This window comes from Mytilus trossulus, chromosome 9 (assembly GCF_036588685.1).
Source record: "Mytilus trossulus isolate FHL-02 chromosome 9, PNRI_Mtr1.1.1.hap1, whole genome shotgun sequence".
NCBI lineage: Eukaryota > Metazoa > Mollusca > Bivalvia > Mytilida > Mytilidae > Mytilus > Mytilus trossulus.
Window position 1 is genome coordinate 45,863,435 of NC_086381.1, and position 26,828 is coordinate 45,890,262.

A 26,828-nucleotide genomic window follows, 5' to 3' on the forward strand; every position below is an offset into this window, starting at 1 on the left:
TAGCATCAAGTTTGATTTATATAAATTTTACGCCAACTAAAGTTTGCCTTTACCTCATTTCATAAAGCTTATACACAATTCTTATTACCACCAAACACAAATCAAATTTCAATTTTGGATGGAGTCTCTTTTGCCATTCTTTACTTGTGTTCTTTTATAAATTGGAAAATTGCAGAATTTGTCGTATATTTATAAGCGAGGGCATCTTTGTTCCATGGACACATTCTTCATTTATTTTGTCAAGTGACACACTCCCTTATGATGTTAAGTAGGATATCTGGAATATGGGTTCTTGACAATGTCTACATGTCCTTCAGGTATGTTTCACCTGGCCTCTACCTCATTTCATGGATCAATGATCAAGACTAAAGTTGCATTGTTAAGTCCACATCTCATAAACTATAAGCATTAGGTCAACTAAATTTGTTGCATGGAATGATTGTAAGATGTTCATGTATGATTACCAGGTTTGATGTGGATTTTTGGGAGTTTTGGTCTGTTTCACAGATATTTTAAGAAATAGGCCCACTGTATTTGGTGTATGGAATGATTGTTTAGTGTACAGGTCTGTCTGGCATGTTTCATCTCATCCTGACCTCATTTTCATAGTTCATAGAACAAAGTTAAGTTTTTGTGGTTTGGTCTATTTCTCAGATGTTTTCAGCATTAGGTCAAATATATGTGCTGTATGGAAAGATTGTAAGGTCTGCATGTCTGTCTGGAAAGTTTCATATTACCTTGACCTAATTTTATGGTTTATTGATCAATGAATGTAAAGATTTTGTGCTTTAATCTATTTCTCAGATACACTGAATTAGCCATAGGACCATGGCTATAGAATAATTGGAAGGTGCACATGTCTGTCTGGCATGGTTCATCTGTTGGTTACTTCATTTTCATAGAACGTTGATAATGTTAAGTTTATGTGATAAAAACCTTCCTATTACAGACTTTCAACATAAATTCAATGATAGGTAAAACAGGGGAGTTCGAATGGCCCTGAACATGTTCTTGTTGTCCTAATCACAATCCGGTTCTGTTTTCCTTGAATGTGACCTACCAAGTTACACTTATTACAGGGGTTTGCACTTACAAGAGCAATGCGTCAGATCGGCCACAAGTAGAGCAAGATCTATATACTCTTCCAGAGCAAATGAGATCAACCCCAGTTTTTGATGGCAATAGTGATGTTCATAGTGATTTAAGGTGTTCTTTCCAGTTATGCCGGTCTTTTTATGCTCCACCTACGATAGTAGAGGGCATTATGTTTTCTGGTCTGCCCGTCCGTCTGTTTTGTTCCCCCCCCCCCCCCCCCCCCGCCCTTTTTGGGAAAAAATTTGGTTACTTATATAGGGAATCATTGAAGCGTGACTGGAGCGGGCCCCCTCTTAGGTCAGTCAGTGGGCCCTCACTGATGTAAATTTCTGGATCCGCCACTGTTTGTCCGTCAGTCTGTCCCGTTTAAGGTTAAAGTTTTTTGGTCAAGGTAGTTTTTGATGAACTCGAAGTCCAATCAACTTGAAAATTAGTACGCATGTTCTCTATGATATGATTTTTCTTAATATATTAAATGCCAAATTATTTTACCCCAATTTCACGGTCCACCAAACATAGAAAATGATAGTGTGAGTGGGGCATCCGTGTACTATGGACACATTCTTGTTTTAAATAAGTATCCCGGGTGCGGGAATTTCTCGATACATTGAAGACCTGTTGGTAACCTTCTGCTGTTGTTTTTTATATGGTCGGATTGTTGTCTCTTTGACACATTCCCCATTTCCATTCTCAATTTTATTCACCACATAATCTCTGTAACGGCTGTGTTTGAAGTAGTTTCACCAACACCAAGAAAAGTCCTCTACATTCCCATGTATGTATGGTATAAATGAAGGAAAAATTCTTGCAACCTCAAATTCCGCCACCATATTCAACAATCGGGGGCACCAACCTTTCAAATAGTTTGGGGAAAAAATCATTTTGAGTAACAGAGACACCACCTTAAATTTTTCATTTATCTATAACAAGATCAAGTGCTCTGTTTGCAGGAGCTTCAACAGTGATATAATCGGTTAAAAATTCCTATCATAATTTGCTTGATAGAGACAAGGAAGCTATTAAACCAAAAGTTCAAAGTTGAGAATTATAGACCTTAAACTAACGCAATTTTACCATTTTATTTCAGAACTGCTAATGGTTTCTTTTCGGTTATTTAACTAGAATTGTTTTACCGGATTTTGTTGATATATACGAAATACAGACAAACTTAACATGTGTAAATACAAACGTACTTATTTTGTTTTAAAGTACATGAAGTAAGTAAGGTACAATGAACAATGCAAGTTATAACACATTTATGCACACATTATTAATGGGACACTAGCTGTCAAATTCATGTTCATCGATTTGACTCATATTAGATTTATAACACACCAGAACGTATATATTCAAATTACAATAAAGATAAAGATAAACAAATAACAATGCATGCATTCGATAAAAAATTTATACATAAAATTTCGTGTGTATTTTAGTATAAACATCATCTAATCAATTATCGAGATGACCTTTGAAGACTTCCGACGGTCACATAACACGATATAAACATAAACATGAACATGATTATAAATAAATAGAGACTTCATGCCATTGGATTTGCTAGGTCTGTTTGACTTCATGCTATTGTGGATCGAATCAGTCGAAATTCTCCACCTTTGTTTCAATTTCAATGACTGAAACACGATTCATACATATGTACGTAACCAATCCTTATCTAATGGGTTAAATTGAAGGTCACACGAATACTAATAAGGACACACATGATATAATTTATTTACAAAATAGAAGATAAAATCTTTAACAACAGGAAAGCCGAAGTGTTTCAAACTTTAGCCGATTCTACAAAGTCAAGGAAATATTTGTATTAATTTCAGTTTCAGTGTTGTAAACTTCTCATTAACATCTTTTACGTTATAACTCCATGTGTATCTCTTACAATTAAATCGGATATTCTTGAAGGAAAGCATCTGGACGATCAAAAAAGGTAGTATTTTTTTTTCATTTTTAAGACAATTATATCTATCGATTTACAGAAATCGAAACGTTCGGATTTGAATATGTATGCTGCTTTAAAAAAAAAAAAAAAAAAAAAATACACCTGAAATTTTTTTTTTGTCTTTGTCGTTGGGAGAACTAATTTGAAAATAGCACAATTAAAATGTCTGGGTGAAATCTATAAGATCTCACAAATCATTAAAGTTGATGAAGAAAAAAACTCTTTATTTTTCTACGTTCTTTAAATTTTCCCTTTTTAGCTCACCTTTCCTAAAAGGAAATGTAAGCTTTTCTCATCACTTGGCGTCCGTCGTCGTCGTCGTCGTATGTCGTCGTTAACAATTTTTCAAACATCTTCTCCTCTGAAACTGACTACTGAATAGATTTGGATGTAACTTAGCATGATTGTTCCTTAGGTTATCCTGCACAAAGTTTGTGCTTCGATTATAGATCCGTCAAAAAACATGGCCGCCGTTACTTAAAATAGAACATAGGGGTCAAATGTAGTTTTTGGCTTATATCTCAAAAACAAAAGCATTTAGAGCAAATCTGACATGAGATAAAATGTTCATTATGTCAATATCTATCAGCCCTGAAATTTTCAGATGAACCAAACAACCCATTGTTGGGTTGCTGCCACTTAATTGGTAATTTTAAGGAAATTTTGCAGTTTTTGGTCATTATCTTGAATATTATTATAGATAAAGATAAACTGTAAACAGCAAAAATGATCAGCAAAGTAAGATCTACAAATAAGTTAAATGACCAAAATTGTCAATTGACCTTTTAAGGGTTTATTGTCCTTTAATGACAGTTTTTCACAATTTGTTCATCATATTTGCTAACTTTAAAAAATCTTCTTCTCTAAAACTACTCAACCAAGTTCAACCAAACTTCAACTGAATGATCAGTAGGGTTTATAAAATAAAGTTTGTGTTTTATTTTCTATTTCGTCAAAAAACATGGCCGTCATGGCTAAAAATAGATCAAAGGGTAAAATGCAGTTTTTGGCTTATTTCTCAAAAACTCCAACATTTAGAGCAAATAAGACAAGAAGTTAAAGTATTTATTAGGTCAAGGTCTACCTGTCCTGAAATTTTCAGCCGAATTGGGTACAACTGTTTTTTCAGGTATAATGCCCCTGAATTGATGATTTTAAAGAAATTTTGCAGTTTTTGGTTATCATCTTGAATATTATTATAGATACAAATAAACTGTTAATAGCAAAAATGTTAAGCAAAGTAAGATCTACAAATAAGTCAATTTGACCAAAATTGTCAATTGACCCCTTAAGGAGTTATTGCCCCTTAAAGACTTTTTCACAATTTGTTCATCATGTTGACTTACTTTAAAAAATCTTCTCCTTTGAAACTGCTGTATCAATTTCAACCAAACTTAGGCTAAATGAGTTTCAGAATACTTTATTTCCTTGTATGTCAAGAAACATAGCTCCTATGGCTAAAATAGAACATAGGAGAAAATGATTTTTTTGTTTGCTTTTGAAGAAAATAGGACGATTCAAAGATCATTTAAATAAATTGAAAAGCCAAAATAATCATTGATGAGAGATTTAACAAAAAAAAATAAGGTGGGCGATTCAGGCTCTTGAGAGCCTCTTGTCTTAGATTTTGGGGAGAGAAATTCAAATCAGAACAAATTCACAGAGAATACCATGAATCCCAACCTATTTAGTATTTTTTTTAATTTTTATTTAAATTTAGTGTTGAACTTCATTCTCCAAACAATGCAGTAGCATTTCGAAAACAAAATCCTACAACGTATTTAAACGGGTTTTTTTAAAGAATTATTTGAGAGAAAAATATAGAAATAGTTTACCCACTCCAACCCATTTATATAGTAAATTGCTGTGAGTCAACTTGACCTCTTTTGTAATGAACCTGAACGGGAAGAATTTTGCGTGTCTATTGTTTGTGGGAAATAGTTCCAAGGTTGAACAAAAAAGGAAGACTACACGTGAACTTTTAACAAATAGTTTAATGTAACCTTATACAGAAATTTCCGCTTTTATAATTATTAAGTTTGATAGATAAAATATCTGTGTCACTTATAATGATCGTAATGATATTTTCACAACATGTATAAGATTGTGGTCTAAGATTGTAACATCTGGTGAAAGTCCTATACAATATTTAAAATCTTTTTAAAAAATCATTTTGCTTCAATTTCTACATATTTTAAAGGGTAAAACCATAAAATAGAACAAACCCTAAAAAAAATTTATTTTTTTTAATTGATTTTTTTTTGCTCTTACATATTACATACTTTATTATAAAAAAAGAAAATCGTTTTAATAATTTTTCTGATCTTTGTTCCTTCAGTTTTACAATGTTTTCTGCTGTTGGTTCAGTTATCTCCCATGTCTATTTCAAGCTGTAAGAATGATCCTTCGGTTATCTCCCATGCTGTAATGATCCGTATTTATTTAATTCTGTTTTCATGTCTCTAATCATAGCGTTCAATATCAAGAATCATTCACAAAGCAGTTTTATATCAAATCATAAAGTAATATTATTACTAATCATTAAACTGCCTTATTAGTGTAATTGATCTAAATTAAGGCAGTGGTCACGTGGTGTTTCCAACCAATCAAAAGACACTTTTTTCTCTGAGAATATCATAATTATAATTTCATGTACTGAAAATGTATTGATATTCTAGAAGAGTAGGATCGAAGTTAAACAAACTAGCACACTTGAAAGAAAAAAGGTAGGCATAATTATATACTCAATGCTTAAAAACAAAGAATTGCTGGATTGAAGTTGTTTTATGAAATGTGTAAAACTATATTTCTTTTAATATTCTTAAGTCAAAAAAGGACATTTTCATTCAAATTCAGTATTATATAATTTTCATTTCATTTCCAATTTTTCTCTGAAACCATATCATTGTCAAAAAAGAAAAGAAAACTCTTTTCGAATGAAAACCATAAAAAAAACCGAAAGATCTGCGAAAAGAGAAATATTCACCGATTAAGTTTAAATTTATTCATGATGGCGGTTTTGCTTCTCTCTAAATTGAACCTAGCCCAATAACCATGATCGTAGACTTTTCCTGAATCATGATTCTGTTTTATCATCTTTAGCAATAATTATTGATGATTTGAAATGTTAATGGAAATGAAAATTTTCAGTGTTAATTAATAATTGCACAATAATTATAGGTTCTGTTTAAAAGCAGTTTGAGGAGAACTGTCACTATCAAATTGATCTAAGATGGGCCAAATCGGTGCATCTCCGATGAATTGGATGACATTTGACTAAGTATAGACTTCAAACGACTGTGCTTCTCCGGATGAAATCACGTAGTACTTTAATATTTAAGAAAAGAAACACATAGAAAGGAACCCACGAGCTGAAAATCTGCTCAAATCTGCCACCATACTCGGTAATCTAATATGTTTTTTCTCTCATTGTTGAAATTTTTCCCTGACCACGATGATGTTCATAATCTGCGGCAACTTTTTAAAATACTTGACGTATCAAACCAAAGGAGTTCGCCATCTTTTTTCTAGTACAATGTATTGACCTATTATAACTTGATCATGCAAAATCTTACAGATCAACAGGAATAATTGGATTTAATATTCTATGAGTATATCTATTAAACTTACCGTACTTAAGATGTTTGTAATCCTTTTTTCCCTCGTATTTCTTTCTTGTTGTTTTACCTTGTCTTTTTGTTTTGTTTTGTTTGTTTGTGTTTTGTTTTGTGTTTTGTTTGTTTGTTTTATGTTGTTGTTTTTTTTTACACATCGTCTATTCTGTAAACCCTCAATAAAGACACGCATATAAACTTTGAATTTGAATCATTTTTGTTTTGACATGGCATCTTCATAATGCTAATACAATAACTGTAAAAATAAGAAGATATGGTGTGATTAGAAATGAGACAACTCTGCACCAGTTTTTTTGTCTTCTATAGTATGCATTATACCAGATATCTTTGTGTCTTCATAAATTAAGATTTTCATTCCCCGGCAGGTTTATAAATTGCTCATTTGAATATGTTTTTTTTTCAATTGGACATTCACTTCATTAACAATGACATATTTTGAAAATTGATTATAGGGTAGATTGTCTAGAATTTCAATCTTACAAACCGTAAAAGTAAGTAAAACTTAAAACATGCACGAACTATTAAAAATATTTGACAGTTCAACAATTCCCAACTCCACCTAACAGATGGACGTAAAAAGAAAACATGCAACAGGTTGTCCATACCATGACTTGTTACATGCACAAACTATGAAGGGGTTATAAGATAAGAGAATTTCAAGATAAAAAATTTATTAATCTAATCAAGAACCCATAAAGGGCATCATTTTACAACAATATTATGTACAATATGATTAGAAAAAAGCAAAACAGAAACCTAATACCATACCATATAACGTTATGGACAGGATCAGAGCCTAATATATAAACACTTTGTTCGTGTGGTATATAACCACTTTGTTTGTGTGCACAAACAAAAAATAATGTTTTCTGCTTTACTTTGGTTTTGCCAAGGTTTTGTCTTACTATACAAATCCTGGTCTCGCTAAATTAAAATGTGAAACATGACACGCAACGTTTGTAGAATTTAAACAGACATAGATAGCTTATGAAAGAATGCAGATATCTTGAAAACTCATCTTCTCTTTGCAGACAAATTTTTATTATTTCAACCTAATAGCCTGAACCTGTTAAAGATAACAGTATTGTTTTCATCAGTATCATTAAAACTTTCATTTACAACTGGTTACCATGGGAATGCATGGTTGTTTGTTCAAGATGAAATGTTTCAGATTTGATATACAATACCCGATAGATTATTTCTTGTGCAAAGTTATTTATTTTCAGATCGTACCAGGCAAAGTTATTCATTTTCAAAAACTTACTGTCTTCTCCCATCCCTAATTCAAATGGTCATTCCGTTACCTGCAATGACCTTAATTTTACATAATGTTGTTTTTATACGACCCCAATTTTTTTGGGGGATCGTATAATGGTATGATGTCGTCGTCTGCGTCGTCGTCCGAAGACACATTGGTTTCCGGATAATAACTTAAATTTAAGTAAATAGATCTTCATGAATTTTTCAGAAGGTTCAATACCACAAAAGGAAGGTTGGGATTGATTTTGGGGATGATGGTCCCAACCGATTAGGAATTAGGGGCCCAAAAGGGGGCCCAAAACAAGCATTTTTCTAGTTTCAGGATAATAACTTGTGTAGAAGTATTTCAATTGCTCTGAAATCATACCGCAATGTTTAAAACCACAAGTATAAGGTTTCGGATTCATTTTAGGGGTTATGGGGCCAAAGTTTAGGAATTAAGGGACAAAAAGGGGTCAAAACAAGCATTTTTCTAGTTTCAAGACAATAACTTATGTGTAATTGAATGGATCTCTCTGAAATTGTACCACAATGTACCATATAACAAAGGGGAGGCTGGGAATAAATTTTGGGTTAATCGCTCAAAATATGTATGAATTAAGGGCCAAAAAAGGGCCAAAAAGAAGCATGTTTCTAGTTTCCAAACAGTCATGACAATAACTTGTTTAAGTGTATTGAGTTTAAGGGTTATTGCTCCAAAGGGGTTTCAAAAAGTTGGGGTGGGGGATTTTTTTTGTTTACCATTTTTTGAAGGGCTTCCTTTTTTTTCAAAATTTTCCAAATTTCAAATTTTGAAAAGTTTCAAGAAGAAATCTTCAATTGCACAGTAGTGTGTAATAGATTTGTTAGATCTTTGACCACATTAATTTTGTGACAAAAACCTATATTATGTCAAAAATTTGATCACAATCCAAATTCAGACAGAATCAAGCTTAAATATTGTGACCAAATTTGCCCCAACTGTTCAGGGTTCCACCACTGGGGTCGTATAAAGGTGCGCCCTGCGGAGCACCTGGTTTACACTTATAAGGGTTGTTTGTTACTCCAGAGACATATATACATGTCCCAGGTTAAACATATTTTGCATGTCTCTGGTCACTCATTCCAAAAAAACTCGATGCTAATATTTTACTTCTTAAAAGGATAAAAAATATAATTTGACATCTAAAATTTACAGATGAGTTTCGAAACTACTCTCTTCTTTGTATGTCCTGGACATCATCTAAAAGATGTTACAAATGTTTTTATGGAACGCCGTAATTGCCTTATGGTACTTCCTTCTTTATCATGATGAGGTTTTTCTATTTCATGATGAGGTTTTCTCTATTATGATGAGATTTTTCTATATTATGATGAGGTTTTTCCACGGGGGGGGGGGGGGGGTGACTTTGATATATTTTTGGTAGGGATGTGCCATTTTTGCCTCAAAAACGTACCCATTTTAATATAACATTCACTGAAATTCAGTACCTATAGTTATATAAACAGTTAAGAAAGAATGACCTATACGTATATACAATATTTAAATATGACCCATGCTTATATAAGCACCAACTCATCATCACTCATAATTGATAAATATACCAGCTACCCTTAAGTTTTGATATATGAATTGACATCGTTTTGTGCACATATATTTTATCGTTATATATATATACGCATGGATTGTTGGATTAATAATGTAAGATTCTCAATAGCATATTTATATATGATATGTAGATTATACCCCAAATCAATATACAGTTATCAAACGTACATGCATTTTAATATAGGATGTCATTAAAAAGGAGGGTCATTCTTATATAAAATCTCTCAAAATTATGACCCATATTTTTGGCACATCCTCGTATACCCAATAACACAGGAAGTTACCCCACATGGGTTTTTCTCTTTTAGACAATTTTTATTTTTATAGATAGTATTAGTGCACAACAATATAATGTTACCGTTTGGTAGAGTTATGTAAGCAACAAAATCTCCGATGTTCACCAACAGATAAGGTACTGACAGAAGAGTAATCAATGCTTTAGAAAGTGCACATACTTGTTGAACATAGTTTATGCCAAGGTTTAAAAAAAATATCTCAATGGCATGCATGTTATCTTATTGTAATATACATTTACAATACTTCATGTTCATTAGTTTACTTGGAATTTTCATATGAGTAGTTTTGTTCTTCTTTATCGACGTCAGTTTTTCACTGAACTTATAACTGATCATCATGCCAAAATATAATCACTATTGCACGATATTAAGCAATGCCTGTCGGTTATTATACCCTTTACTCACACGAAAAAAGATAAACCGGATCACGATCAGGTGCGGATCCAGGATTTGAAACTAAAGGCTCCAAGGCTCATGTGTTTCTCACCTGATATTTTTATTTACAATCGATGCATAAATTAATGCAATCATTATACTTTTACTTTCGTTTCTGAGATATAAGCCAAACTTGAACTGCATTTTACCTTTGTTCTATTTTTAGCCATATCGGCCATGTTGGTTAACAGTGTAATCGGACACATTTTTTAAAGTATATACCCTAATTATAATTGTGGCCAAGTTTGGTTAAATTTGTCCCAGTAGTTTGAGAGGGGAAGATTTTTGAAAGATTACAAAAAAATGTTACTGAAAAATTTACTATAAAGGACAATAACTCCTTAAGGGGTCAATTGACTTAAAATTACCAATTTAGGGGGAATCAACCCAACAACGGGTTGTCTGATTTGTCTGAAAAATTTTGATAAACAGTTTTACTTTGTAAAATTTGCTTTAAATATTTTGGTTTCAGAGATATAAGCCAAAAACTACATTTTACCCTTATGTTCTAATTTTAGCCTCTAGTGTCATCTTGGTTGGTTGGCCGGGTCATCGGACACGTTTTTTTTACGCCGGTCTTTTAGGCGGGACGTATTATGGTATACCGTTGTCCGTCCGTCCGTCCGTCCGTCCGTCGTCCACACTTCAGACACTAACTCAAAAACACTTTCACCAATTTCCATGAAACTTAAGTGAATTGTTTATATCTATTGACGTAAGTTCCCTTTCGTTTTTTTTTTAATTTCAGATTTTAAGTTTTGGATTTATGGGGCTTTATTCATAAAAAAAAAAGGGGGGGGGGGTCCGTCGTCCACACTTCGGACAATAACTCAAAAACACTTTCACCAATTTCCATGAAATTTAAGTGAATTGTTTATATCTATTGACGTAAGCTCCCTTTCATTTTTTTTTTAATTTCAGATTTTAAGTTTTGGATTTATGGGGCTTTATTCATAAAAAAGGGGGGATTTTCAACACTTCGGACAATAACTCAAAAAGGCTTTCACCAATGTCCATGCAACTTTGGTGAATTTTTTATATCTATTGATGTAAGCTCCCGTTCAATTTTTATAAATTTCAGATTTTAAGTTTTGGATTCATGGGGCTTTATCCCCCAAAAGAGGGGGATTTTTTAACACTTCGGACAATAACGGAAAAAGGCTTTCACCAATGTCCATGAAACTTTGGTGAATTGTTTATATCTATTGATGTAAGCTCCCTTTCAATTTTAATAAATTTCAGATTTTACATTTCCGTGTTATGAATTTTTATGCTTAAAAAAGGGGGGATTTTCCAATTTTGGGACAAGTTAAAAGAGCAACGGACGTATCATGCGCTAAAGCGCAGCCCTTTATTTAAACAATACCCCAAGGATGATTGTGGTCAAGTTTGGTTAAATGGTCCAGTAGTTTCAGGGGTGTAAATTTTTGTAAAAGTTAACGGACGACGAGTGATGAGAAAAGCCCACTTGGCCCGTTGGATCAGGTGCGTTAAAAAGGTTGGGGTGACAAGCTTAAGACAACGTTTGAAGTACGATTTTTCAAAATTCTTTGCATTTACCATATATATATGTCTCCGATTGGGGTAATCCTTTACATCAGCTGTGACAATTTATTTTAATATAAAACGTATGCAATTTTATGCTACTCTAGTTTTTTGATCTGCCGACTTTGTTGCTACTTATCCATATTGAGTTTGACAACAGTTGTAACTATAATTTTTATTTGATAAATTTCAAACAGTCATCATCATGCATGATTCTTCTGGATAGTTGAATGCCTTTTTGATTTGAATAACTCATTATTAATAGTTTTTTTTAAAGCTATTATACTGATCAAATTGTATTTAACAATTAATAATCTATCAACTAATTATCTATATGAACAAATCAAGCAAATCATATCGATTCTAACTTTGAAGTACTAGTATACTGTACAATCTGAGTCCTGGAAGTTCGAAAGAAGCACAATCATTGTGTTCAAGGAACAAATCTGGTTTGAATAATTTTATTCTAAATGATCACTGGTGGTAAGTGGATGGTCGTAACTAAAAGTAACTAAAAGTTACGACCATCAGAAGATGGGAGACAACTCTAGGGATAAGTTTTTCTTTTCCGATTTTCGTGCACTAAAAGGTTCATTTGAACGAAACCGCTTGTCTCGTACATACTATTCGGAAGTCCGGTGATATTAAAACCAAATTTGATGCATTAAAACATTCTAATTTTCGTAAAATAGTCATTCAAAAATTCAAGCATGATGGTCGTAACTTTAAATGTGTGATGGTCGTAATTTCAAATATAGTATTTTTGATGATGGTCGTAACCGACACAAGATGGTCGTAACTTTGAAAGATGACCGTTACTCGAGTATTTAGACAAACTTTTATTAATGTATTTTAATTGTAAAGGTAATAGACTCAGATTTAATATACGATTTGCTACAAACAATATTATTTGTTACTCTGGTAATGATATGCAGAAATTAAGCTAGAGAATTATTAAACATACACATTTCTGATGGATTTCAGACGCTCATCATTTAGGAGCAACAGTGAAAACTAATCAACTCGCATTAAGCCAAAAAGTATGTTAGGGTTGAGAATTAATATATTTTTTACTGTACGTTAAGGCATGAAATTATGAAATGCACGTGTATTCCCTTATATTTGTTTTTAGTGTTTTTTTTATTTACGACTTTTTTTATCTGCAATCATGTTGGCAGATGAAATTATTAAACGTACAATTCTGAACAATCATCTTTAAATCATCTATTGCAGTTCTTTTAAGTCTTTGAGTCTTTGTTTACTCCTTGGCTTTAAATTGTTATTGTCTTATAAACTAATGGCCTTCAAATATTCGTCTTTTGGTCGTTCATGAGGAAATAAATCCACAAATGCACTTCTGAGCCAGGGTTGAGTTCAATATCGTAGCTGCTAGTGCTACGTAGATATTGACTATTGAACATGTAGCTATAGACTAGTTGTTACATAGATATTGATAGCGGCTACGTAGCTGCTACGATTTTGAACTCAACCCATGATTTTATTAATTGTTGTCGTTATTTTTTATCGATTACATAACGATTATATATTGCTGTATATCATTGATATTACAGTTCTAAGTATTGGCACGGAATGAAAACTGAATCCATGGTGTCGCAATGAACATTGTGTTAACCTCAGATGTAGGAATATTGTTGATATATATTTTACACTGCTACATGCACTGAAGTTAAGTGTAAAATAAAATACTAGTTTGTAGCCAGGATAATGTTACAAGGACTTAGGTCAAACTAAATGTACTGTGGCAATTATTACATACAAATCCCGGTATGCAGGTTGAAAATCATCTGTAAGTTATATGTTCACATTGTATGAATGGCTACAAGCTACTCATGGCTTTCGTCATTGGACATTACTGTGCACCTGATTATCAGCTTGATTTCCCCAAACAACAATATGACGTCTAAGCATCCAGGCTAAAAAATAAAGCGTATGTTCTTTAACTCAGGTACGGACCTGCGAATTCGTGGGTATGCTCTAGTCTCGACAACGACCTTCATAACCTATCAATATTTTAAGCTTATTTTGATTCCTTATTAATGCTCTTTCGACTCAATGTATTATTCTTAAATTGAAGATTTAAAAAAAAAATCAACTAGTAGATACATCCTCAAAAAGTTTATGTTTTCAATAGATGCGAATTCCAAAGAAAAAAAAGTCAGGATACTGTTATTTCATGTGATGTCCAATTTGCTAAAATTGCCTTTTCTTAAACTCACTTATTTTGTTATTTAAACAATTATTTGATACATTTCGTGCTTTTCATTTCTAACTAAGAATTATCATAACCAGAGCTGTGTTTCTTGTTTTAAAATGAATTCTCCACTTTTGAGAAATTTACATTGTTAATGAATTTAACCGCTTACTTTAATTCAACTATTTGCCTCTTTATTAATTTTATACATTATATTTTCAGAATATATGACTGTCCATTTCATTTTGTATTGTTTCGTTCGATTCGTTCCAATTTTCTTCTTTACAGGTATCCCTCTCTCCAATTAGTTTTTATTATTTGGTGAAAACAACATCTTCTTTTATATATTCACAAATATATTCATATAACAAAGACAGTCACGTTTAGAACTCTTGACTGGTTCGGTCCAAGACATTTGAAAAATTTGCAATTTTAAATTGAACTTTAATCAAAATTCCCCCAAAACTAATATTTGAAAACTTTTTAAATTTTTGAATTGATAAGTGTACCTTAGCCGTATTTGGCACAACTTTTTGGAATTTTGGGTCCTCAATGCTCCTCAACTTTGTATTTGTTTTGGCTTTTTAACTATTTTGATCTGAGCGTCACTGATGAGTCTTATGTAGACGAAACGCGCGTCTGGCGTATAAAATTATAATCCTGGTACTTTTGATAACTATTTACACGCATTGAATTTGCTTTATTTTACATTGTATGTAAAAAATGAAAACAAATCTTCAGAAATACATCGATAAATAAAATACTAGTATGCATATAATAAAAGACACGTTTAAAACTCTTGATTTGCCTTGTTCGGTCTTATTTAAAACAGAGTTACGACCATCACAAATTTACGTTACGACCATCCTCAATAGTTTTGTTTATCTAGTTACGACCATCATGCTTGAATTTTTGAATGACTAATTTAAGAAAATTGAAATGTTTTAATGCATCAATCATGGTTTTAATATCACCGGACTGCCGAATAGTATCTATGTACGAGACAAGCGGTTTCGTTCAAATGAACCTTTTAGTGCACGAAAATCGGAAAAGAAAAACTTATCCCTAGAGTTGTCTCCCATCTCCGGATGGTCGTAACTTTTAGTTAAGACCATCCGCTTACCACCAGTGAATGATATACAGTTTTGTTTAGTGCTTTTGGATTATCATATCTCCGATTAAACTACTTTTCACTGATATATACGTCACGAATTGAATGATTCTTTTCGTAATTTTATTGGATTGTAACAGCATTAAACAAAACATTTTGTATAAAGCGCGGACAAAAGCATGGCGCGTGCCAGAAAAATATATTTTAACATTCTCAACAATACAACCCCTTTGCTATATTTGTAGCCATGTCGTCTCGACCATGTTGGTTGTAAGGCGAGAAAATCCGATACGATTTTTAACTAAATTCCACAAAATTGGGTCCCAATAGCTAAAAATATAACAAGTAAAAAAACATGATAATCTGTAATTTCTATATTTTTTTCAAAGTTTTTATTTTTTACCTTATTTTTTTCCAGAGTCAACAAATGGCAGCAGAAAGAGAGATTATTGACTTGAAAGAAATCGTAGAAGACCGAGCATGGAATTTCTACACCAAGTGCCGCAAAAAGTGGCAACCAAAGAAACGGAAAAATGTAAACCTCGTTTTTGATTGGTCAGAAGTTACTTTTGATGTGAAAGAGCCAAAGTACAAAGAGAAATCCGGGTCGGAAAAGTTAGTTTCAAATGTAATTTTCAAATCGGTTTTTGAAAATAAAAGTAAAACTGCGCAGTCGCATTCTCTGAAAGCTGAAAGACAAACGGTTGCTTCATGCAAGGCATCACTGACGAAGTGCTACACTATAAGTACAAACATGGCCCTAACACTTTCAGCGCCAAAAAGCGTGGCCACGGCGTCTGTAGGATATTCTGCTGGATACACGGTGACATACAATAAAGAAACCACAGACCAAAAGACTCTAACCTGGGCAACTGAAGGCAACCTAACTGTTGCCCCGGAATCAAAACTAACAGCCGAACTAGAAATCATTGAGAAACAATGTGAATATACATTTGAAACTAAAGCTGCTATTACTGGAACTGTTATTGTTAACATTCATAGTCGGAAAAACAAAAATAAATTCTTAAAAGTGTACACCGGAGATATGAAAGCTATATTATCTGATAAAATAAAAGACATTGAAAGTGAGGGGAGAACTGTTTATCTTGAAATTAAAGGAGAATGTGACTTCAAGTATGGAATAGAACAGCAAATTGTAATTAGTTGAGATGTGATCCAAAAGGGGGATTCGGGGGGTCGGAAACCCCCTTTTTCTGGACGATCAATACATTTGAATACATATAGTTGGAACCCTCCTTTACTCTGGGTTGGGAACACCCTTTTAGAATGGCTGGATCCGCCCCTGTAAACAGTATAACGCGTGCGTGTCTCACGCGCTTACACATAAGGATAATACGACAAAGAGTTTGCATCCGCTTTAATTTGATAAGAAATCAGTAAATAGAAATCAGAGATTTGAGTTCAAAAACTCGAAAATGATAAGTATCGTTCGGCTACTGTGAATCAGATACATGACATGCATTCATATAAAGTGGTGTTCTTTCAAGTACACTTTTTAGCACACAAGACAATGGTCATTTACAGATACTGAATTTAACTTGAGGTTTATCCAAAGCGCTTTCGTTTTGTGCCTGGTGTGTATAATGTGCGATTTTATATTAAAAATATATATAAATGATTATCGTAAGTTTATTTTTTAAAATAGATAAAAATATAAAATATTATGTAGGTAGATGTACATGTCCTGTATTTATATCTCATAATACTGGGTATACCGCGTATGAGAAACAACCATTGTGTACTATTAGTTTTCAACCTCCCTCACATCATAAAAGGCTGATGCGTATCAAGCTGCTGTAAATGATACCATAGCACAATTCGTTGATATGCACGGTGAAACAGTTTACTTTGGTACGAAACTTATCTTAACCTTTTTCATTTGATATATTAGGGACAATAAAAAAAAATATGAGTCAGAGACGGACAGCCAGCGCCATTGTCATGAAATAAAATATAACGCAAACATGAATCTTCATTACTTACAAAACTAAACTGACGTCAAACCCCACAAAAAAAAATTAAGAGGAGGCGTACGTATTTATGTGCTTTAAAAAAAGTTTAACTTTTCATTGTGAGACTTAGCCAGACTCTCTCCACATAAAAGATGCTTACAACCGCTTAGCGGAGAAGGTTTTAGGTCAGTTGACTGTGGAATTTTAAAACGTTTAAAAGGAGATGTGAGGTATGCACAATTAAGAATGCAACACAATGTATAAATATAGAGGTTTGTATACGATAATGAGCTATAGCAAGTTATATCGATGTAAGAAGATGTGCCGGGTATAATTAAGTGCCAATGACACAACTCCATCCAAGTCACAATTTATAAAAGTAAACAACTATAGGTCAAAGTACTTGGTTTTCAACACGGAGCCTTTGCTCACAACGAACAGAAAGCCATAAAGGATCACAAAAAGAACTAACATATATGAACCATTCAAACGGGAAAACTAACTATTTATAAATCTATATAAAAAACGAGAAATAAAGAAACAATTATGAACCACTGTCATTTACAAAGTCTGAATCGTCCAAGAATGCCAAAAAAATCCCATCATTCCAAAATATAATACTACAAATAAATTTTAAAAAAACCGTGGCAAATTAAACTATGACGAACTATAAAAAAAAAAAGAAACTCACAAAAACACAAACGAAATACCACACAAAGATGTTTTATCGTCTTTTATTGTTATTGTTTATACATTAGTATTTTCGTCATTTTCAAATGTAGTGGGTAGTTGGTTTAGTTTAATTATGCAACATTAGGCGCGTCCATGATAGCGGAATATTGGTATATACTCGAATACTGCACTCCGTGTTTTTTTTATATGAAATTGCGGATTTTAAAAGACAAGAAACGAACTTCTCCGGAACGATCATGTGAGCAATGGCAGAAAAGGAAGAATATATAATTCCTGATGGTTAGATTTGTTTGAATTGTGTTTTTACATATTAGTTCATTTTACACTATTCAAATTATATATATTATCAATTATTAACACAGATTTAGACGAAGTAAACAAAATAAAGAAAAAAGGGGGAGGGTTAATAATTTAAGTGACATACATGTATATCTATCCTAGTTCGATTAATACATACAATGTATTACACCCTTATAAAATTATGCAATTGCAAACACATGCACGTAAATGTTTTTCATAATTTAGTGCTATTTTTTTTTTGGGATACGATTGCTTTCAAGCAATCTGTAGACTTTTACCGTTGACTCAGGGATGCCTTCCCTCACGTCAACAGTTTTATTCTAAACATTCAGCAACATCTCAGATTCTTATCATTGTCTTGCTGTAAAAGATAAAAACAAGCAAAAGGATTGTACATAAACAACTTTCCTGTAATCAGTCAAGGGTCTAACTTAAATAAGTTATTAGAGAAAATAACATACATGTTGTTATTGTGAGCTGAAATATCAAAAAACTGTAATAACATATGTATGTTACATGTTTCAAAGGGGGAAATTTACAACCTTTATTTTGTTAAATTCTTCTCAAGTTTTATTGTTTTATAATTTTCTTTATGTATATTAATCTTTGCAAATATATAACAGCTCATAGCTTACCAATCATGCATAATACACCTATGTTATTACAGAAAATACATTCCTGCAATAACGAATGGGTGTTATTGCAGCTTCTCAATACCACTTTAAAGGCTTTGCTTTGACTTGCATAAGAATGTATTTCAATTCATTGTAAGAAATGATGATCAGAGCTTGTAATGAGGCACTGTGCAAGATTCCAAGTGTCTCAATTACATGCTTGTAATAACATAAGCCTTGTTATTACAGCTTAGTTTGCCCTTAAAAGCCTTGTCTCATTGATTTACCATGGTTAATCATAATTGTATTAATGGAATTAGAAAATTAGTTATCAGGGTAATTTATTAAGCTACTGCGCAAAAGTTGTTAAGAATTCCCAAGTGCCCATTAAAGATAAAACATTTTTGATATATTTCACTGATAACCAACATATGTTATTACAGATTCAGGAAAAAAGAGAAGACAACTCATGAAAGTGTCTGTAATAACAACAGGCATGTTATTTTCCCCTGATAACTTATTTAAGTTAGACCCTTGACTGGTAATGTTCTTCTCATAATCTTCATGTTTGATATTTCCCTTGACTTATATGTGTGTTTTTAACAACACGGAAAATCAGAATTAAGCAGTATTTAAATGTATATTTAGTGTTTTTATAAATTTAGAAACATGTCAGAGGGAATTCCCCAGTTTTGATAAATGCGAGAGTTCTCTGAATCCGTTAATTCTATTGCTGTCATTTATAAGAACTGAAGTGGAGTTTTTCTATATTTTACCATTATGAAACTGATATTTGATACTGTACTCTCATAAAGAAATGGAGAACCATTCATCATATCATTTAATAAACATTCTTGTTCCAAATCGCAAGTCACGGGTTTGTTTATGTATAAATACGCATGTGTATAGTTTTCTTGATTTCAAGGGGTATCAGATTGAGTGGTTGTTCTGGATTCCCCGCTTCATTGATTAATTTGAAAATCATGGGATTCTTTCTATGTCTGTCTGCTATTGAGGGTTATTGTTGTTGCATAATTTTAAATCATATGCATCATTTGAATTAAAATAAATGTAGTTTTACCTATAACATCCCTTCAGCCGAAATGGAGTCTTCCATAGTATTGTTTCGAGTTGTCTCTCTTCAGGAAGTATTTCCCGTCAAAATCGAAATACAATACAACTCGTCAAGAAAAATTAACACGCTAGATGTCGATAAACGTCGTATTATATTAAGAATGATCTCAATTTAAACAGAGGAGTGTGTAGGGAAAGGAGTCATGTCCACTGACCCAAAGGAAATTAATATTTAAAGAGTTAGAAATGGGGTTCCTCCTAGAATTATTGGTGATAAGATACAAAGTGAAATACCTTCTCTCACTCTCAGTGACTGCTGTGGAAAGTAACTTGGAATTGATAGTACAAAAATAAAAAACAATAAGAACATTGCTCATACACTTGTATCCAGGATTGGCTATTTTTTAAAGTTGAGTGACTATTCAGATTATTACATTTGCATGTGCAGTTGAATTAGTTTTGAAAATAATACTATCCAGCTGTACCAGGTCTGCCAAAAATGCTCTAGACTCACGCATGTTCATGCTTTTTTGCGGCAGAATCCTTGGATCTATTTTTTTCCCTCTTTGATCTTTTCAATTTTTGCCAAATCTCACCCATTTGCTTAATGAAAAGTTGGCAGAACTGCTATACTATACTGTCAATGAAAACTATATGGCAATCGTATCCCTCAGAGCATTCTGCTCTTTGATTCATGTGCTGTTCTTAGAGCTTTTTTGTTTAAGTTAGGGGTAATAATTTAAGCTTGACACACTCCAGACATGTATGGGAACAGTATATCTAACTCAATATATATGTTGGTGTCATATACATGTATGTTCCTGTCCAGACTGAATTAGTAGTCTCCAGTTACAGATCATAACTACTCAGTGATTCCCTATATAGATAGATACAATGTCAATGATAACAATCAACCAAATTTTTCCCACAAAAGGAGGGAACCAGACCCTATAAATTGCCTATGCACTTTCACATGTTATATATGGCTCTTCAACATTACAAGCAGATACAACCATTCTGACAACTGCATGCATCAATCAACCATATTATTTTTGTCCTTTATTTTTTGTATATTTTGTCATTTAATCACCAATCTACACAACAATGCTCATGATGCTAGCTCTCTAGAGGATTTTTAAGAAATGTGTTACACCATGTACATTGGTTGACAGTTGACATAAGGTCATTCAGCATGAATAATGTTCTGAAAAATCAGTTTATATTGTGACTTTATAAAATATAATAAAATTGAGTATGGAATTGGGGAATGTATCAAAGAGACAACAAGCCGACCATAGAAAAAACAACAGCAGAAGGTCACCAACAGGATTTCAATGTAACGAGAAATTCCCGCACCCGGAGGCGTCCTTCAGCTGGCCCCTACACAAATATATATACTAGTTCAGTGATAATGAACGCCATACTAATTTCCAAATTGTACACAAGAAACTAAAATTAAAATAATACAAGAGGGGGGATAGGAGGGGTCCTGATCCCGAAATCCGTGCTTAAAAACCCAAAATCCTGAAATCCTGGGCTTTAAATCACGAAATCCTGATCAAGTCCTGAAATTGGAATAAAGAATTCCCAGATCCTGAAAGTGTCAATCCCAAATCCCGAGCTTAAAAACACCCAATTCCAGAGTCCCAATAAAGGTCCTATCCCCCCTCATACGAGACTAACAAAGACCAGAGGCTCCTGACTTGGGACAGGCGCAAAAATGCATCGGGCGGAGCATTAATTTGTGACATGAAATTTATGGGAAAGTGCAAAATTCAAGTCATCTACATGTATTGTTCCTCAAAACAGGTGTTTAGGTATTGCTTATAGATCTTTTCCTGATGGAGGATTCAATGTCTAACACAAAGTGTTAGGATGCATACATTTTTGCTAGAACAAGAAGAGTTGAAATATCTTTTTATTGATTGATATAAAATCTTTCACTATATGTTGACCTATCAGGGTATGATAATCAAACAAATACTTTATTTCCCTATGACATGAATGATGGCTGCCAAAATGAGATGAATACTTACAATATGATTTTCAAACACTGAAAAAACAGAATAAAAATAATTTAAAAGAAGTATTGCATGTTTAGTGTTGATTTTCATTGATTAACATCTTACATGTCTAACATTATGTCTAATATCAAAGTAAAATAAGTAATTTGTAAAAATGAAAAAATATTAATATGACCCAATGTTTGTTATTTTGAACCCTGTACTGGAACATTAACATACATTGTACATTTTGTTAACATGTACAAAAGAATAATTAACAAAATATATCTGACAAATAAATGCATATGCTTCATTTATATCAATATTGCGTAAATTGTAAAGATTTACAACACAATCTCTCTCTTCCACTCAGTTTTATAACATGTATATAAAATAGATCATAGATAGTATGTTTTTTTTATACATATGTGTATTTCTCATAATATTATGCGTGTTTTCAGCTATCACAGAAGAAATCAATCCTAAGATTGTAGAGACCTATATCAGTATACCTGGTCTGGAGGTGAAGTGGAAGATACCAGGTATAGGCACTGCTGAACTCGAGAATAATTGTACAGTTACTCCTACATTTAACACAGAGTATGTATAAATTTCATGTAATCTTTGAAGTTACTCCTACATTTAACACAGAGTATGTATAAATCTCATGTAATCTTTGAAGTTACTCCTACATTTAACACAGAGTATGTATAAATCTCATGTAATCTTTGAAAACTACACAAGTATGAAATAACCTTGCCATTACAATAGCCCCATTTCTAGTGCTCTCTGTTGTGACATAAAGATTCAAAGACTACTACAGGTCATATAGAAAACAATGGTATATGGGGTAATCTCAATGATGCCTCAACCATATAATAATACAACAAAACCAGGAAATATGCCTACATGTAATTAAACATACAATGTTCAACAATGAACAAAAGTCAATAGCATATGAGCTGCCTCAGATAAAATACAATGTATAGACCTTATGCAAGTGAAGGATTTCATGTATAAGATGTTGGTAACAGTCTTTGTTGATAAGTTAATGTGTGCTTCATTTTCAGGTCTCTAGAAGTGGTTGCTGTTGTGAAGAAGGATAATGGAGTGGAACATAAATATAAATACACAGTGCAAAAACTACCAGGGGAGATAATTCCTTCAGAATGTTCAACCAAGGTATGAAAAAATTAGTACAAGTTTTTTGGATTTTCAAATTTGCGGTTAAGAAGTTTTAAGATACTTTATTGTTTTGAAATGATTCTTGTCAGGGTTTTTTTATGCTGTGGAAATATTAGGGTTTTTTTCAAAGTAATTGTTCAAAAACAATATTGAAACAATTCATTTTGAAGAATCAATTTCTTGATTTTGTTTTTTGTAATAGAATTATTTATATGATTAATACATGCAGATGAAGTGTTCAGGTGCTGCAAGTGTTCTGAAATCAGGGACATATCATTTATTGAATTGCAATGCTAGACTGGATATGTCTCCTTATTTTTAGTTTTAGAAAAAGTTTTTTTTTATATTTAAATTCTAATTAAAAATAACAGGCATTTGTTCATGAATTTATTTTGCTACATGTACTATGCCCTATATATATTGAATTTGAGAATGTGCCTCTCAGTAATCCCAGTCAAAAAGTTAGAAAGCTTTTTATTAGTAGCATGTGTCTCATCAAAAACTGTATATCTAAATGTTGGACTGAAATCATTGAAGATTTAAATGCATACTGCTGGTATTGGTAATTTTCTATATTTCACAAACTCTTTTCAGTTTAAGGATGACCAGATTACAATAGTACTAAAGAAAGCCAACCAGTCATCTTGGGAAGTTCTATTACAACGAGGGCTTGAACAGGCCAAGTGATAAAAAACAAATTACTTTCAGGGGAGATAATCAATAGAAAATTTTTCATTTATCTCCCTCTGCAGTAATCAGTGGAAGAGATGTAAAAGCAGCAAAGATTATGAAAGGAGGCTAGATCAGAAGAATCTTAAAGCAACATTTGGAATTTAATATATAATATATCTTTGTATACTTGTACTAATTGATTTAACTATTAACTGTGGTTAAATAATGCACCTTCCTCTGAAATATCATAGTTAGATATAGCTGCATTATTATTTTTTTGTGTAGTTGTAAAACCCTTTCTTGTGTTCATGCTGACTACAAAAAAGAATCTGTCTAATAGACTGAGAAAACCCATATCATTCTAGTACCATGCTATGGGAAAATTTTGTATGGAGAGATCAAAGGAAAATTTGAAAAAAAAGTGATAAACTCTAATTAATTACTGGATTCTTGATCGTGATAACTATTGAATGTCCTACATAAAATCTTAATCCTTTAGTTCTGACAGTCCTGAAGGACATAAAAGTCATTTTATTTGGTTACAGTTGGTGCTAAACCTGCTTACTGTTATAAGGGCATATTCAGATGGTCCGCCTTTTTATCAGCAAATATACTTTTTGTTTGCATAAATTTGAGGAAAAATATTCTCAACCCTAAACTTCCCACTTTGGCAAAATTTGTTACATAACAAAAATGTCATGTGATGATGTTTAATATATTGTCATTTTTATACTTTTGTAAGGCATGTAGATTTTTGTTTTGTTAACTTCCACCTCCTGAAGATTTGTTAACAGCTTTTTACACCAGAATCTATACACACCAATGTATATATGAATTTTCAAAAAAAATGTTTTATTTACAATGTATGACCTCTTAAAATTGGAATAGTTTATAGAGTTTACATGTAATAAAGTTTTTAGAATTCTAATTCAATTGAATTATTCTGTTCAAATAAGCAATTTACGGAATTGAGTGACATTAAATGAAATGTGTTACTGCAAGTGGTTTCACAATAAATATGAGTTAAATACCTTGAACAAGAACTTCATTGGTTAAGAATTCATAATTTTTCCCCTTTGAATTTTAAAATTCCATTTATAAGCCAATTTTATTTATACTTGTTGATATAATTCACTATGTATGTTTGATGACCAAATCTGTTTATTGAATGAATTACTGAACAATATATACCATCATAACACATATGTATTTATGATGCATTTCTGAGTTGTATATATACTGTTTATTTTTCATTTTGATGGCATTATTTTTATGTATAATTTAAAATTCTGAAAATGCAAATTGTCCATTGCTTATCATTTGCAATAATAATGGATGTAAATATTCCTTATGTTTTAGTTTTCTATTTTTTATCTTAAGATATTTAAAAAAAATTAAAGTTAATGATCATCGTTGTTTCTGTTGTTGACTTTTTATATTCATACCTTCTTTTTTTTCTTTTTTCTTTTATTCCATTCTCTGATTTATTTGGTGCTACATTTTGCAAGTTATGTATAATTTTCATTATCAAAAATATATATCAAACTTATGTTCTTTTGTTTTTATATTCTTTAAGCCATAACTGATCTCAAAATTTTTAAAAATCACCACAAAAGTAAGGAGTAGAAATTAATCCAGTTTGACCATCATAAAATATGCAAAATGTGAGTAAAGAAAACCCCTGATGCTCAACCAACCAGAACAATAAAGGTAACAACAGTAAGATCATTTGTTAAACCACACGGTGCTAAAAAGAATGCACTTCGATGAAAATTAATCAAATTGGAAACATGAAATGCATTTTAAGTTGACTTATGAATGAAAATTTCACATAGGTTCTTATGCACACTTTTGCAAAACCACAAAATCAAATATCCTTGCAAATACAGGTGTTCTTCAATCCACGAAAATTGGTACCCACAAAAAGTATTGTTGAAAATACTCTATGAATCACCATGATCATTGTTCTTTGAAATGACACACTTTTATTCCGTCTCACAAAAGAGATCTACAAATCAAAAACCAATAAAAGTGGAAAGGTGAGTATGACAAGAGAACTCAGAAACTAAAAATTGAAAAATCCAGCAAGCAACCCAAAATTGTAGAACTCTAGATAATAAACAGTCATCGACAACTCAAAATAGACATCCAAATGTATAGACAACCCAAAACAAACAATGCCAAATTATATAAAACTCAAAGAAAACTTGACACAGTCTATACAGTCATAGAAAATTCAAAGGGGATAATAAACTTGCAGACTCAAAGTATAATGGATTGGACAGTTAAGCATGGTTCTTTATCAATTTCTACAGCCTTGTGACATCTGAGTTCATATCCCTAGGGCCAAGTGAGCTTTTCCAATCACTTGGCGTCTGTCGTCCTTCGTCGTTAACTTTTACAAAAATCTTCTCCTCTGAAACTACTGGACCAAATTAAACCAAACTTTGCTACAATCATCATTGGGGTATCTAGTTTAAAAACTGTGACCAGTGACCTGGGCAACCAACCAAGATGGCCGACATGGCTAAATATAGAACATATAGGGGTAAAATGCAGTTTTTGACTTATATCTCAAAAACCAAAGCATTTAGAGCAAATCTGACGTCGGAAAAAGTGTTAATCAGGTAAAAATCTGTCTGTATGACAAGCCGTTTTACTATTTATTCGAATTTCAAGTAAGAATAAATAGCAAAACGGCTTGCCATATGTCTGCCCTAAAATTTTTAGATAAATCGGACAACCTGTTGTTAGGCAGCAACTATTTGATTTTCTGGGGGGGCTATGGTTTTTTTTGGAAAAAAAAAAGGTTGTTTCCAGTTTTTGGAGAAAAAAATAATTTGTTTTTGATTCTCAGAATAGATTGGTTTTAGCTGTTACTACTGGGTCAAGTTCATTATAATATATAGAGATAATTGTAAGCAACAAGAAAGTTCAGTAAAGTATTAAAGATCTACAAACACATCACCATCACCAAAACACAATTTTGTCATGAATCCAACTTTGTCCTTTGTTTAATATTCACGTAGACCTAGGTGAGTGACAAAGGCTCTTTAGAGCCTCTAGTTTAGTGTATTGCTATTATGTATTTACATAATTATATTTTTTACATATCAAATGGACAACAAAGAAAAGTGTGTTCCTTTTCTTTAGTATTGTCAAGTGTGTGTTATCTCCCTT

General features: G+C 32.3%; 2 protein-coding genes across 2 annotated transcripts; both read left to right on the forward strand.

The window, feature by feature from the left end:
* Positions 1 to 2,869: 2,869 nt before the first annotated feature.
* Positions 2,870 to 16,768, forward strand: LOC134682995 (uncharacterized). Its single transcript, XM_063541977.1, has 2 exons — positions 2,870 to 3,040; positions 15,553 to 16,768. Exon 2 carries the CDS (start codon positions 15,562 to 15,564, stop codon positions 16,300 to 16,302), a length of 741 nt encoding a protein of 246 aa, XP_063398047.1. The 5' UTR covers positions 2,870 to 3,040; positions 15,553 to 15,561; the 3' UTR covers positions 16,303 to 16,768.
* A 1,198-nt stretch (positions 16,769 to 17,966) lies between these two features.
* Positions 17,967 to 25,064, forward strand: LOC134683008 (uncharacterized). Its single transcript, XM_063542001.1, has 4 exons — positions 17,967 to 18,079; positions 22,253 to 22,391; positions 22,862 to 22,973; positions 23,571 to 25,064. Exons 1-4 carry the CDS (start codon positions 18,046 to 18,048, stop codon positions 23,661 to 23,663), a joined length of 378 nt encoding a protein of 125 aa, XP_063398071.1. The 5' UTR covers positions 17,967 to 18,045; the 3' UTR covers positions 23,664 to 25,064.
* The last annotated feature ends 1,764 nt before the right edge of the window (positions 25,065 to 26,828 follow it).